Genomic DNA, 16,477 nt, shown 5'->3' on the forward strand with positions numbered 1-16,477 from the left:
TAAGGGTCAAGATCCCAACTAAAACAAACATTGATCACCATAATGGTGACTTAAATTATGTTTACTGTAAAAATGAATATGCTATATCTAATCAATAAAATTGTGACAACAGATTACAAGCAATATTATTAATTAAATTTAACAAATTAGAACTGAGTAATAATGAATATAATTAATTCCTTAAAAGTTAACCATTTAAAATTAGTAATATTTACACACAAAAATTAACAAAAATATCTGAATAACAGATGAATGAAGAACTCTTTATTTTAAGTTGAAGACACCTGATGTTAACAAGTAGGAGGGAACAAGCTAAACTGAATGGAGATCAGTTACATTCCTCAAATAAAATAGTGATCATCCTATGACTGATTACCTGATGATGATCAGGGAGAAGGAGATAAAGCAGGATAGCATCAAATCCCAGGTCAGGAGATGATCCTATCGACCACACTGTCAGCATTATCAGGAGGGTGCTTCTCTTTATATAATTGTCCATCTGCCTTCACTAAAGGAAAGAAGGCCAGGTGCTCTGCAAGCATTGAGTAAAACAATATGTAGCAATATGCAGGCTATGTTTAAAGTATTATATCCTTACTCACCTTCAAGTGCACTTCAAATAAATCTTGAGGGGGTGTGCATAAGACTGACATGACACCTGACATGACAAGGAGGTTTTGTGCATGTTTATAACAACTGTCATTAAGTGTCATTCGCTCAGTTATGACATTTTTAATGCAAATATGTCTTTTTTATGACAACTTGACGTAATTAAGACAACACAGATGTCGTCATAAATATTTAATAAACATGACATAGCAGATTAATTATCAAACTTAAGAAACCACTTAGCTTTATGTGTTAACATTAATTTAAACTGTCATGTGGTTGGCTTTGACATTGGCTGTCATGAGCTCATTATAACCGTGTCATGAATATTATTCTTAACATCAACTACAGTGGTAATTGAATTTGTCATTAAAATGTTATAATGGCCTCATGACAGCAAATGTCAAAACCAACTACCTGACAGTTTATGACACATTTATGACAGGTTCTGTTGTCTTAGTAATGTCAAGTTGTCATGACAAAGACATCTCAAATAATGTCATATTTGCATTAACAACTGAGCGAATGACACTTAATGACAGTTGCACAAAACCTTCATATTCATAACGTGTCATGTCATGATTATGAAGGTGTTATGTCAGTCTTCAAACCCCTTCAAGTAAAATGTGTTACCAAACATGTTAAATGTTGTTAGAACTTTAATCAGGAAATTTCTAGTAATCATTCCTAAAGCAAGATGCATTTTTAAGAATGTAGAAAAAAGGATGTTTTTTATAATGAATGCTGTCAGTAACAATACAAACCAAACGCAACAAAAGAGAAGAGCAAAACACCCAGTTTGAAGAATGTTAATATAGTGTGTTACTCATTTGCTCCTAGTTATTCATTAATGAAGGAACAGTTCTCTGTGTTACACAAATCACTGTTAGTTCAATGTCTCTCTCTCCACACATGTGTCGGCTTTCGTCAAAATGTCAATGCTGATCCAATCTTCTTTAAACACTGAAATGTCCAACTTGACCAAAATGATGGTTTGGATCAAAACGCATTGTATCAATGTTACCTTGCTAACAAGGAAAACCATATCAGAAGCAAAGTGAACTGAAAAGCCTCAAAGAAACAATGCAAAGACCCTGCAAACCTGAGTAAATAGTCAGAGAGATACAATATGAATCCATATTTAGATTAGTATATCTTTCATTTGCTTGGCTGAGTAGGCTAATCAACTAAAAGTGTTTATTTATTAAAATGTGGATCGTTTGCATTAAAACAGATATGCCAGAGGGCTTATAAAGAGCATTTGAATGTATTATCAGGACTTGTCACATTTGAAATAGATGAAATGTTACATTTTTTTTCACACTCCATTTGGGGTGAAGACACACAAGCTGGTGAGTTGAAGTGTACTTTTAGTACATTTTTAGTCTCTACTTTTATTTTAATTTAATTTATAATTTATTATGCTCCCGTTGTGATTATTTTAATTAATTTCTAAAGCAATTTATATTAGGCTACCATTGTGTATGAAATGCGCTATATAAAATTGCCTTGTCTTGCATAAATTCTCTCTTAAAATTGTTTTATTTTATTAGCCTGCTTCATTACTTATATTTACGATTATGTTAAACTATCAAAAATGATGTTATACGGTATTTTCTTCCTTATAGAATCTGTAGCCTGGTATAATAATATGCATTTGTGCCCAGTATTCATCATCAGTAGCATCAGTGGTCTTTCTTTGGAAACCTCCACCCTCACCTAACAGTGGTGGGCGGGGTTTGTTTGTGTCAGAACGATGATTCTGCATCTCCATTGGCTCGTGTCATCTCCGACGTCACGATCATGATTAGAATTGATGATCGGACGTTTTGATTTCATTGTCTAGCCAGGGGATTCGTAAGGAAATCTGCTGAATTCGAGGGGGCCCGTTGATTTTTCAACAAAAGGTATCTTCTTTTAACACGCCAAGGATTGTTGTAAGGTTGTGGTGACAGCACGGGAATCATTCCAAATAGCCCGTGCCATACATTTATACCAGCATCGCTTTTCGAGTAATTGAAAATTATTATAATAATAATAAAAGTTTAGCGTGGTGGATTTGGCTCGCGCGTGGCCTCCTGGGCCTCTCTCGCGCACTAGCGCGCGTCAGGAATTTGTCTCTACCTTTTCTCCCCCTCTTTTTTTTTTACCACTTTACTTCAGTTTAGTTTCGCGTTTCATTTAATTTGATACCCCAACCCCCCAGCGTTTTATCTCCGAGATAAGGGTGGTCGTATGAACATTTTGGCTCCGTTGAGATTATTATGATTTCATGCACGAGCGCAAATGTATTACGCGATATTATTTAAAACGCACAAATGAAACGTCGGCGATTAACATAGGCTACATTTTGGTGAGCATTCCAGATATTCACATGATAAATCGGATCAACTGTTTGTTTACCACGAGCTTTCCGAGCAGCAGTGACACGTTAGATGTTATTGAGTGTGTTTGTAATGGCGCGGGATGGAGACTTTAGCACTGCAGCTAACCCTCATCAGCACCGCCACTCATCACAACAAACACTTCTCATGGTTACGTGATTACGCTGAGGCACACAGCGTTTGTATTAACGCAGTTTTAACTTGTTTCATTGGAACATTATAGGAACGGTAAGCTATTGGCTTGGACGAAATTTAGATTTCACTACATGATGAAAGGCACGCCTCTTTCACACAATCTTTGGTAACACTTTATTTGACGCTGTCATTGTTACATTGATATGTTACTCGTAGATAACTACAAATTGTGTGTAATTACATGCAACAAAATAACCCTAAATCAAATCCTAACCATATAGTAAGTACATGTAATTACTTATTATTCTACATCACTCTGTTAGACCCCTTATGTGACTGTGCAACGCAATCTTTCTGTCATTGTATTTATTTGAACAATATGACTAACATAGTTTTATTATCGCAACATATAGTAAATGATTTGGCAGGAATTATGATAACCATGAATCAGTGATTTTATGCTTTTTTATTAAATAAGCAGATGACGAAATTTCTCAGGTAATGTGGTTGGACTGAAATTGTAAACAATATTTTAGGTCCCACTTTATTTGTCCTAAATTAAGGTGTACAGTGTACTTATTGTGTTGATGTTGTATTGCAAAACACTTGCTGCGATTGAGGTGGGAAACAGGTAAGGTTATAGGTTTGTTTGTGGTGGTAGGTTTAGGGTTAAGGGGTAAGGGAACGTCAACGGTGTAATAGATGTAATTACAGAAATTATTATTAAGGTATTTTAATACTTCAGTTTTTTTTTTTTTTTTAAAGTACCCCATATTATGCTATTTTAAAGTTTCCTACAACAGGTTTACATACATCAAAGGATGAATTTTCTCATAATATACATTTGCACATAAGCACATTTTTAATGATTCTCAAACGACTCATCAGATAACTCAATCTCTCTAAATCCCTCGTTTTCGCGAGCTACTCTGCTCTGATTGGCCAGACAGCTCAGTGTGTTGTGATTGGTCTACCGTGTATAGTGCGCGTCGAAAACAAAGTAGTGAGAACGACAGACAATCTGCGTTAATAGACAGTAGTTTTAGGTAATTTTCACAAGACAGTAATAATGTGAGTAAGCCAGTTAACAGGTGAATTACACAATATTATTTATATTTATTTATTTGATATGGACATAACAACAGCATTGGACAAACCAGATACATTGTTTTTCTAGTGTTATAGCGAAACAGCTACATATATAAATCTCAAAACTAAGTATTTTGAACACTATCTTTCAAGAGGAAGCGGTTTTTGCTAATCCTGCATTTCACTTCGAGATTTGAGAAGCAGTCGTCAGTAAAATAACTTCGAGATGTCGTCAGGGAAAACATCAAAATTGTCAGCCTGACTACGTCAGACTTAGTACTTCCACTCTATTTCAATTCGCTTCTATACTCAGTCTGAGACATCGGCATGTCTCTCATGTCTGAAAACAGCCAGCCAATCAACAAACAGAGGGCAGACTGAGAGCCGTGACGTAGACGCTAAGCGCCGAGTTTAAGATTGGGGAAATCAAACACGACGGCGGAAATGGAGATACGGGATACAATTCGCTCTGTTATGGAGAATATTCCCGGCATTTCCAAACTGAAGGCCGAACAAGAAGAGTGTTTGTTAAACATTTTGAATGGACGTGATGTTGTGGCCCTACAGGCGTAATACGTGGACGGGCAATATGCTAATGTTTCGTCCTGACGTCACAACGTTTGAAAAACGATTAATTTCATTGACTCAGAGTCGACTCTTACTTTTGAAAGACGATAACTGATACGGTGCACTTTCAGATTTAAAACTTTGCAGGATGTTTTCATTCACTCTGTTACACACTACATAAAAGGTCATTTTCAAAAATCCCTAAAGAGGCCCAAAGTAACACTTTATTTTACATACATGTGTCCTTGTTACATGTATGTTACATGTACTTACCATAGTAATAACAGTAAATTATGCATAATTACATGCAACTAACCCCTTAACCAAAACCTAATCTATCCCTAATCTTATAGTAAGTACATAATATTACTCAAATATATCATATATTATTACTTAAATATATAATTACACTGTAACAACGACACCTTAAAATAAAGTGTAACCTTTTTTTAAATCTAAGTAAAATGTACGCAATATATGCATTGTATCTACTGATCAATTTAAATGTTTAAAGAAAACAACCTTTCCATATGGTCTTTTTCAGATCTGAGGGGTCCAGACCTGGAGAGTGCAGGAGCGTGTGTGTTATAACACCCTCCCAAACACAGCGTCCTGAGCTGAGACACCTCGTAAGAGCAGTTAGAAGTGTTGCGATGCCCGAATGCTGGTGTGAATAGATGTGCACACGACTGTTGTATGTTGAGATTCATAGTAGCTCAACCTGATTCCTGGGGTCTCACTGAACATCCATCAGAGGGATGGAAAAATGGCTGGAAAAGAGGAGCATTCACACTGTGAGTATGTTCATTAGAGATGTGCTCTGAAGGGATTCACTTACATTGTGCTGGGGAGTGCAACACAAGAGACCTAACCAATGCAATGGGTTTATTACTCTTATATCGAGAGATTTGTTTCTATTTTATAATAAAAGAGGGACATACATAACTGTTTAACCATAAGTTGCACAACTCAACACTTAAATATTGTTCAGGGTTCAACATATTAAGTAGATGTCGACCGATATTGGATTTTACCGATACCGATATTTAGGTTTGACCACGCATGCCGATAACCGATTATTCAACCGATATATTTTTTAAAAAGGATACTGGATTAAAAACAAACATAACGCTCCAAGTAAAACATTGCTGAACTGAAATGTGCTAAATTAAATAAATAAATAAAAAGGAGAACTTCTACAGAACAAACTCTACAGAAAATAATTTAAACATTAAAATCATACAGGTTTCTTTAGCTATAACCTAGGAACATTTGTAAATTTAACAGGTAACACTTTGTAAGTCACATTCGTTAACAAGGGTGTAATACAGCTTTCATGAACTATGCATTGTTCAATATACAGTTTTACTGCATGCATTATTATTTGAGCAATATATTTTGATCGTTCATGTTAGTTTATAGTACATTAACTAAGGTAATAACAGATCAAATTAAAATTAAAACTTAATTTAAAATGTATTACTAAATGTTGAAATTAACAAACAGTGAATAATACGTCCACAACACTTCTTAACCTTAGTTAATGCTAAAAATTTAATCTTATTGTAAAGTGTTACCATTTCATATAAATCCATAGAGTCAGCAACAGACGCAACCCGTAAAAACTATCGGTTTGGATTTTTGCCGATAACGATACTTACACCAATCAACTATCGGTACCAATATATCGGCAAAACTGATGAATCGGTCGACCTCTAATATTTATCTCTATCGATGGTATTTAATGTGTTACCAGTAGGGTTGGGTATCGAGAATCGAGTATCGATTGGAACCGAGACTAACTTTTCGTTTTTCCCGGGAATCGTTCAAAAGTTAAAATTTCGATTCCTAGTTTCGATATTCACAGTCCGCCGAGCGGAAGAAGAAACTGCTGAACAACACCAACGAAGAAGCGTCTACCGGAAGTGTTGGCATAACCGCGCGAGTCGAACATTAGTAGCTTACGTCAGCGGTCCAAAGTGTGGCTTCACTTTTCTAAAAATAACGAAATCTCGACAAAATGCTAAATTTGTGACAAAAGGAGTATTTGTGACAGGAGTATTTCCTTCAGAAAGGATTATTTCCTTCAGAAAGACCGTTGGTTAGCAAGGTTAGCTAAACTTTTTTGACCCTGCCTCTTAAAAGAATCGGAATCGAGAATCGTTTGGAACCGGAATCGAAACAAGGAATAGGAATTGGAATCAGAATCGTTCAAATTCAAACGATACCCAACCCTAGTTACCAGCGAATATAGTTTTGACTCATCTGTGTTTCACATTTTTAAAATGAATATTTTAAATAAAGAGAATGCAAAACTTCACATGTTTCCATCAAGTAATGTTATGAAGCATGTATCAGTTGTGTTTCATGACCTCCTTGGTTTGGTTATTTGCCATACTGAACCAGTTATAAATAGTGTAATGAAATACCGCCCGGAGATTGTGGAGAATGAGTGAAATAGCTCACATAATGATTTCCCCATACACAGCTGTGGGTGAAACATTCAAAAATACATAAAAATAGTTGGATGGAAACCCAGACACTCTTTCAAAAGTATAACCACAGAACATTCGACGTGATTTTAGTGCTTTCCCTACATTCAATCCAGAACATTCATTTAAAATAAAATAAAATCAATTGTGACACTACACTTGTGACTGTATATGTGATGTGGCTAGGGATGCAAATTATCGATTAATTCATTAATCATTAGTTAATCAACCTTATCGATCGTTTAACGATTAACGATTAACTGATAAGCGCCTATTTATAAATTTAACATAAAAAGCTAAATATTGTTATATACTGAATAAAAATGTATGTTATACTGCTAAATTGATGTTTTATTGTAACAGTTGGGATACGTCACAGAATAATGGCATTTATGTAGTTTAACAAAATAAATTATGCACAGAAAATTAAAATACATAAAAAATAATTGTCCATTAAAGTGCATTTTGTCCATTCCACACGGCTATGGGGGGATCAACAACCTGGCTTTGGGTTTGTGTAAGAAAAATATCCATATTTGAAACTTTATCGACTAAAATAACTAGCTTCCGGCAGATATTTTTATTTATCCTGTATTTATTAGAGTTATATTTTAAAATAAGCAGTTAGCTATTTTATTTATTATAGGCTAATATTGTATTGTATGTGCCGTGCACCTCGAACACCCCTTTTGCTGTCTATACGAAGTGAACACACCATGTATGAAAGTGTGACAGACAGTTAGACTAGTTTCCTGGGAAAAATAACTAATCGGGAGGGAGATAAGGCTAAAAAACGGGAGAAAACAGGGAAAACGGCAGTGTTGACAGTTATGAGCTAAGTTATTGTTAGAATACAACTGTATTTTCGAGGTTAGCATTAGCACGCTGTATAGCTGGTAGTCAATATCCATGCACTCCACTCCGTTTTGACCACCTCATGTTTGGTTTCTTTTTTGCCGCCTCAAGTTTGCGTCGGCTCTCTCGCGTTAGAACATCCTGTCTCGTTCGCAATGTTCAATTAGCCGACAATTAATTTCATTTAATCGAGTAAATTCTTGTCGACACTTAATCGATAATCGCTTAATCGTTTGCATCCCTAAATGTGGCTTTTCTTATTGCGTAGGGTGTTCTTGATACTGTTGTCTTATTGCTCATACTGTGCAGTCGTGTTTTGTTTTACAAAATTTAATCTTACAGATGAACTTGCGGTCGGTATTTACTGCCGAGCAACAGCGGATCCTGGAGCGCTACTATGAGAACGGCATGACCAATCAGAGCAAGAGCTGCTTCCAGCTCATCCTACAGTGTGCTCAAGAGACCAAACTTGACTTCAGCGTGGTTAGAGTAAGCATGTTTTGTTTAATTTTCATTGAACATTGACTTTCAGACCATTTAGTGAGCGACCATCATGGATTTTTCAATGACTGTTCATTGAACGACTCATATGGAAGTGTAGACTTATTTTTTATTGAAGTATTTACTCAAAATTCTCAAAGTATGTGAAAACAGAATTAACAATGCATATATCTATTCACATTACTATTAAATTCTTTATTGAAAGTGCCTCAGTGATTGAGAGCAATATAAGAGGGGGACATTTTTATTGAGTTATGACTTATAATCAAAATTAGTAAAAAAAAAAAAAGATTGTTAATGTCATGGATTCTCTCTGTTTCTGTTTAAAGATTTAAATTTTTAGTGTTTGCAATTCTCTTCTGTTTCCTGCGTTCGTCACAAGCCGTTTCTCAGTGTGTGTACTTGTGTTCTTGTGGACTTGGAACTGTTCCAATTCAAAGTTCACATTTTGAGGTGACTTGTGTAGATTTGAGACAGTCAGGTATTCCAGAATGCATCTCGCACCAACCAGCAAGTGTCAGTAGCAGAGGAGAAAACACACGTAATTTATAAATACTGTTATTGTGTCACGAAATATAGTTTTAAGAGTTTTTCAGGTGAGGTTGTAGTTGCTTAAAGCTCAAATCTGTGGTTTATTTATAAAGATAGCACCTACAGTGGTATGAATAAGTTTTGGCACCCATGCTAAAGTTGCCTAAAAAGAGGAATAAAAAATCGTCTTTTGGATATTGATCTTAATGCCTTAATTAGAAAAATGAGAAAAACTCCAACCTTTAAGGACACCAATTTTCTTTGTGAATGAATAATGAATCATTAATAAAAAAATGTTTTTTTAGGGTGCTTAAGTCAGGACACCCCTATGTTAAATTCCCATAGAGTCAGGCAGATTTTTATTTTTAAAAGCCAGTTATTTCATGGATCCAGGATAATATGCATCCTGATAAAGTTCCTTTGGCCTTTGGAATTAAAATATCCCCACATCATCACACACCTTCCACCACACCTAGAGATTGGCATGGTTTTACTTCAGTTAGCCTAATAGCTGGTTTGCATTGAAAGATGATCTTATGGAAAGTACCCCATGCCAATCTCTAGGTGTGGTGGAAGGTGTGTGATGATGTGGGGATATTTTAATTCCAAAGGCCAAGGGAACTTTATCAGGATGCATATTATCCTGGATCCATGAAATAACTGGCTTTTAAAAATAAAAATATGCCTGACTCTCTGGGAATTTAACATAGGGGTGTCCTGACTTATGCACCATGTATTTTAAGGAAAAACATTTATTTATTTATGATACATTATTCATTCACAAAGAAAATTGGTGTCCTTAAAGGTTGGACTTTTCCTCATTTTTCTAATTAAGGCATTAAGATCAATATCCAAAAGATGATTTTTTATTCCTCTTTTTAGGCAACTTTAGCATGGGTGCCAAAACTTATTCATACCACTGTATTTGAACATTTAATCTGATGTTTTGGTTTTGTTAGATCCAGTTGATCACCGGGCGCTCAGCGCTCATGTACTGGATCGGCCTTTCCTCGGCTAGTCCTTCTGGCGTTTGCCGCTGTCTCTGATATCTCTGTAACTCATAAAAGACAAAAGAATTATGGTAATACTAGATTCTAAACCACTAAGAAATGCCACAATCAAGACAGCGAAGTAGAAACAATGGAGAAACACTCATAAACAGCTCATAAGTGGCCTCTCCCCAGTATAAGAGGCTTTTCACTCCATTAAAGCTTGTATAACGCGCCTACGTCTCCTTCCATTAACAATAATGGCTAGTACATTGGCTGTGATATATGTAAACCTACCAGCATCTGTTGCTAGGATTGTTGGAATGACTTATCACGACAGGAAAAGTTATGTTTCAGTTGCATAACATAATGAAAACGTCATAATTTAGCAATAGTTTTTTTATTGACATTTAGAAAATATCACAAAAGTTTTGCACAAATCTGTAAAGACAACACGGCTAATGTTGCAAATTTAGTGTTATTATTCGAATACTGGGAAACTTTTTCAATCATGCAAAGTATCGTTGACATGGGCTTCTACTTTCATGGTTCGTTATTTGCCATTTTGGAGCTTATTTAATTATAACATTTACTAATACATTATTAAAATCTAAATTTGTATTTGTTAACATTAGTTAATGTTCTGTGAACTAATGTACAAACAACGAACAGCTGTATACTTATTAAAAGCAATTCAATTGTTGATATCAAGAATAGACATCTCAACTAGTGACAATTGAATTCTTGATATTCAAAATAAAGGTTTTTACTAGTTGAAATCAAGAATTAGCATTTTAACGAGTGAAGATTTAATTGTGGATATCAAGAATTAGCATTGTTACTAGTGGAAGTGTAATTTCTGATATCAAAAATTGCCATTGTTATAGTAAAAATCTAATTCCTGATATCAATAACTATCATTTTAACTAGTAAAACTTTAATTGTTGATATTAAGAGTTAGTATCCTGGAAATGAATTAAACTTAATATGGCGTGCCATACTGCCAATGTATTTGTATTATGGAAATAAATCAAGTTGAAATGGCTTTTTTCCCCCCTAAAAATTCCCACTTTGTAATTGTATGTTAATGTCATATGGCAACACATCATAAAGTACATTAAATAAAAATAAATTAAAATGTTCTCTTTTACAGCACTTCAAGTTAAATACGGAAGCACATTGCATTTACTTGAGGAAACAAAATCTATCTACTCTGTTTTTCTTAATTAATGAGTTAATTATCTCAGAATTATCAGAGTTAATTATCTCAGAATGATATATTTTACTTTTTTTCACTCTGTTTTTATGAATTACTGAGTTACTCATATTTTTTCCATGAAAAAACCTTTTTCCATGAAAAATGATCTCATAATTCTGAGATAATTAACTCGTTAATTCAGAAAAATAGAGCAAAAACTTTTTTCCATGAAAAATTATTTCGTAATTCTGAGATAATTAACTAGTTAGTTAAGAAAAACAGATCAAAAACTTTTTTCAAGTAAAATGATCTTGTAATTCTGAGATAATGAATTTGTTAATTCAGAAAAACAGAGCAAAAACTTTTTTCCATGAAAAATTATCTCGTAATTCTGATATAATTAACTTGTTAATTAAAAAAAAGATCAAAACTTTTTTCCATGAAAAATGTTCTTGTAATTCTGAGATAATGATCTTGTTAATTCAGAAAAACAGAGCAAAAACTTTTTTCCACAAAAAATATCTCATAATTCTGAGGTTATTAACTCGTTAATTCAGAAAAACAGCAAAAACTTTTTTCCATGAAAAATGATCTCATAATTCTGAGATAATTAACTAGTTAATTAAGAAAAACAGATCAAAAACTTTTTTCAAGAAAAATGATCTTGTAATTCTGAGATAATGAATTTGTTAATTCAGAAAAACAGAGCAAAAACTTTTTTCCATGAAAAATTATCTCGTAATAATTTACTCGTTAATTAAAAAAAAGATCAAAAACTTTTTTCCATGAAAAACATTCTTGTAATTCTGAGATAATGATCTCGCTAATTCAGAAAAACAGAGCAAAAACTTTTTTCCATGAAAAATTATTTCGTAATAATTTACTCGTTTAATTAAAAAAAGATCAAAAACTTTTTTCCATGAAAAATGTTCTTGTAATTCTGAGATAATGATCTTGTTAATTCAGAAAAACAGAGCAAAAACTTTTTTCCACAAAAAATATCTCATAATTCTGAGGTTATTAACTCGTTAATTCAGAAAAACAGCAAAAACTTTTTTCCATGAAAAATGATCTCATAATTCTGAGATAATTAACTAGTTAATTAAGAAAAACAGATCAAAAACTTTTTTTCAAGAAAAATGATCTTGTAATTCTGAGATAATTAATTTGTTAATTCAGAAAAACAGAGCAAAAACTTGTTTCCACAAAAAATATCTCATAATTCTGAGACAATTAACTCGTTAATTCAGAAAATTCGATTTTTTTTCTTCACATGAATGCAATACGTTTCCGTAATTAAGCCATTCTACGAAAAGAAAAAGAGTCAAATATTTGTATCTATAGGTCTATCATAATGCGTGTGGTAGAGGGTTAACTAACGTTAACAAAGATTAACTAATATTAACTAATGTTAGTTAATACATTAACTAATGTTAACTAATGAACCAGTAACGCTTCCTTTTACAGTACAGTACTTACAGTGTACTTACAGTTTACTTACCTAGAAAGTACTGGCTAATATAAGTTAAGTAGGTTCAGGGTTAGTACTAGTTATTACCCAGTAATTGTAATTACTAAAATAAGTACATAGTATATAGTATTTACATGGGTAACTGGACTGTAAAAGGAAGCGTTACATGAACCTTATTGTAAAGTGTTACCCTTTAATTCAATGGAGACTTTCTCAAACCTGACGGCAGTGCCTGTCTCTACTTTTCTGTTTTTAGACATGGGTAGGAAACAAGCGACGGAAGCTGGCCTCTAAAGCGGACCAGAATGGTGCATCAGCTCAAGTTTTGTCCCATCAGCACGTTCCCTGTGGACCTGCCGGCGCGCTCGTGGCCGGATCGGTGTTGACGGCTGAGATGGCAGCCATGAGGAGCGTTCAGCGTGGACCTGTGACCCACCTCCTCCCTCCACAGGCCTCATCCTCCTCATCCTCCTCTTCTCCCTCATCTTCCTCCCCACTCAGTGGCCACAGTGATGTGATTTTAACAGGCATTTATGCCAGCTGCTTTGATGCTGCAGCTCTCAACAGGACAGGGACAAAATCATTGCCCTCGCACACAGAAATGGAGCTGCCGGCTCGCGAGCATCTACAGCGGAAAGTCCCCGTCATCCCCAGCTCTAGTGCGGCACTTAAACCCTTAAGCTCTAGAGACCCTGCGGGAATCGCTCCCAGTTGGGCCAAGCAGTGCAGGACGTCCCAGCATCCGTCATGGCCTCAGAAATCGGCGCTGGCTCATTGCGGTCCTGTGGGCGGCAGCGCTCAGCACGTTCTCACCCTGGCCGGATTAGAGGAGCTGTCGCAGCGAGCTCTCCCGGGAAGCGCTCGAGACACCGCGGTGAGAAAAAGCAGGCCGGTCGACGCGTCCGAGATCTTCTCGATTGCGATGGAAACGGCTGACGCTGACGACGAGTATTCCAGAGAAGAAGAGCTAGCAAACATGGGCGTGCAGATGCACTGTGGGAAAGCCTCCGTGGGCTCCAGCGCTGGCTCGTCTTCTTTGACCGACAGTCCGGGACTAACAGAGAGGAGCTATGCGCTGAACCTCTCAAACTCTGCTCTCTTTGGGGAAAAGGGATGTCAGACTAGCAACTCCTTATTGGTCAGATCATCCTCCCCTAGCAACTTCCCGTTAAACCTGCAGACATCTTCCAGAATCCCCTGTCTCAAGGTAGGCCACATTGATTATTATTTTTTGATCACATTTTCTGGACGAGCCTCAACCCGTGTGCTGTTATGATTGTTGTAAAGTTGCTATTAAAGGTACAATATGCAGGATCTTTCGCCACCAGGGGTCGCTGGCCTCTTACAATAACAAAGGCGTATATTGATGACGTATATTCCACATTAAGCTGAATTATGGATCTTGTTGTCAAGCTGATGGATCTTTAAAGAATGAGTGAATTGATGTTTTTAACACGACAGCGGTGAAGCAGGGCGCGATTGCTAGACGTATGCAGCGCCACACGCAACATGGATATAAAGGAATAAGGACATTTCATTCTACCGAACTACATGCAAGTGCTAGATTAATACTCACAGAGGTCAGTTTATTAGAGGAATTAAACTTGAGGTAACGCAGCGCTGCTTCACTTGCTCTAAAAGTTTCACTATCACACTAAACGGCATTTGAGTGTGTTGAATGTTGTTAGTTAGGTTGTGTGTTGGCTGTATGAGACTAAGCTAGATTAACATTAGAGAATAACTTACAGGTCATATTCTAACTTTTTATCATGTTGAACTAAATAACATTGATTAGTTTTTTTTGTACATTTGCTCACCTGTCTAATAAAGTAACTTACATGCAACTAGGGCTGGGTATTGACACAAATTTCACAATTCGATTCGATTTCGATTCACAAGCTTGCAATTCGATTCGATTTCGATTCCGATTCGAATCAGTATTGATTATTTTGGATATCAGTTACAATAAATGGCAAATTTTCTCAAGGAAATCAAATCTCTTAACTAATGCTGTAAAATATGGCAGTCTAGTTGTAGCCTACTAGGCTTCATTAGCCTAATATGAAGGTAGTAATGAACTGTTTTGTAGCTATACAAACACTTAAATTACACTTTTATTTATTTTTATAATTAGAAGATTATATGAAATATAAACATTTAAATGGTGGCTGTCATAAAAACTTGCCAGATTCATTCAAATATGCATTCAATATTGAAGAACATTAAGATTATAATGCATATGTAATATGGTGTATATATTTAGCAAAATGCTCCTCTCTAGAGTTATTTTTTTCTAGCTGACTAACGAGTTTATGTGGGTTTTCTGAGGTAAATATGACGATACATGACATTGATAACAAGCTGTTTAACTGACGTCTTTCCATGGTTAAAACGCTGATTGAGCGAATCAATGTGACATGATACGGATTTCGATAAGTTGTACTCTATCTTTTAACACACTTTCAGATGCTCATTCATGTTTATTTCGCGCTGTGACCGGTATTATTAAGCCGGTGTTCTGACATTCCATCCTACCCGTCAGATTGTCCTACCAAGGCTTACTGCGCATGCGCACATCAATAATACGTCATTTTTTGTCACGCTGAACAACACGCCCATAATATTTTACTACTTGCGCGAGATCTTATTCATCTGAGGTAAGTTTTTCACTATTTTTGTCAATTATTACTATACAAAGATATATAGCAGTAATGAGAACTGTTTACTCTCACATTCATACAAAGCAAATTCATATTAGCATTTTTTTCATAAAAACATTAACGTAAAATCATTCTACTCGTTTATTTCATACTGGTAGGACAATCTGACAAGGATGATTTTGCATAATTTTGCGCTACGGTAGGAAAATCTGACAAGGTAGGACAAATCGACAGAACACCGGAAGAGAGATCAGCGCTGCTGCTTCTCTTGAGCTGTGCCAGAGCAATCTCACGCCACAGCGCCACAACGCTATTTATGTTTTTGAATTTTTAAAGAAAATGGACGTAATTTGAAAATTGAGACTTTGTTTCATATCAATAGAGACAATGACCCATTCATTCCAATGAAACAGGATGACTAATCGATTCTTGAGATTTAAGAATCGATATCGGTTCATAAAAATGAGAATCGATTAATATCGAGAAATCGATATTTATTACCCAGTCCTACATGCAACACTTGCGTCTGTCAAGTTGAAGTTAGTCGCGGACGTGGAGCTCTCGGCATCTCGAAAGATGTTGATCTTTGTTTTAGTCCTCTTTTTTGTCTCAAAGTCTGCTTGCTATGGTCCATAATGTTTGAACAAAACAACAACAACGTGAGCGTCCTGCTAAGCATAACAGCAATAACCTGGTCTGTCGCCATGGTTACTGTTACAGTACAAGGTCAAACCTGGTGGAAACCGAGGGCAACGTGGATATGACGTTATTGACTGACGACTCCTCACCCCTGCTCACCCGCCCCGTTTCCTTCGTTAAAAATTGCAATTTTCTCACGATTTACAAATAGTTGGAAACATTTGGGATATTGTAAGTAATCAACTAAACAAAATATATACCATTGGCCTAGTGGTTTTTGGATATTTTTACTGCAAAAATCCTGCATATTGTACCTTTAATTGCTGTTTATTTGGGCAGGGACAAATTAATTTGATA

At 35.5% G+C, this 16,477-nt stretch overlaps 1 protein-coding gene across 3 annotated transcripts in view; it reads left to right on the plus strand.

Annotated features, from left to right (window-relative positions):
• Positions 1–2,405: 2,405 nt before the first annotated feature.
• The window catches only part of hdx (highly divergent homeobox), a 28,904-nt gene continuing 14,832 nt past the window's right edge, over positions 2,406–16,477 (plus strand). For 2 of the 3 annotated variants that reach the window (XM_039694218.2, XM_039694221.2), the window contains exons 1-4: positions 2,406–2,516; positions 5,329–5,578; positions 8,474–8,620; positions 13,078–14,028. In XM_039694218.2, coding sequence (XP_039550152.1) covers positions 5,543–5,578; positions 8,474–8,620; positions 13,078–14,028 — 1,134 coding nt within the window. In that variant the 5' untranslated portion in view covers positions 2,406–2,516; positions 5,329–5,542. Of the gene's footprint in view, positions 2,517–2,727; positions 2,963–5,328; positions 5,579–8,473; positions 8,621–13,077; positions 14,029–16,477 lie in introns of those variants that run through there. The other variant, XM_039694220.2, reaches the window with a different exon arrangement.

This window comes from Pimephales promelas, chromosome 9 (assembly GCF_988280905.1).
Source record: "Pimephales promelas chromosome 9, fPimPro1.hap1.1, whole genome shotgun sequence".
NCBI classification, from domain to species: Eukaryota; Metazoa; Chordata; class Actinopteri; order Cypriniformes; family Leuciscidae; genus Pimephales; species Pimephales promelas.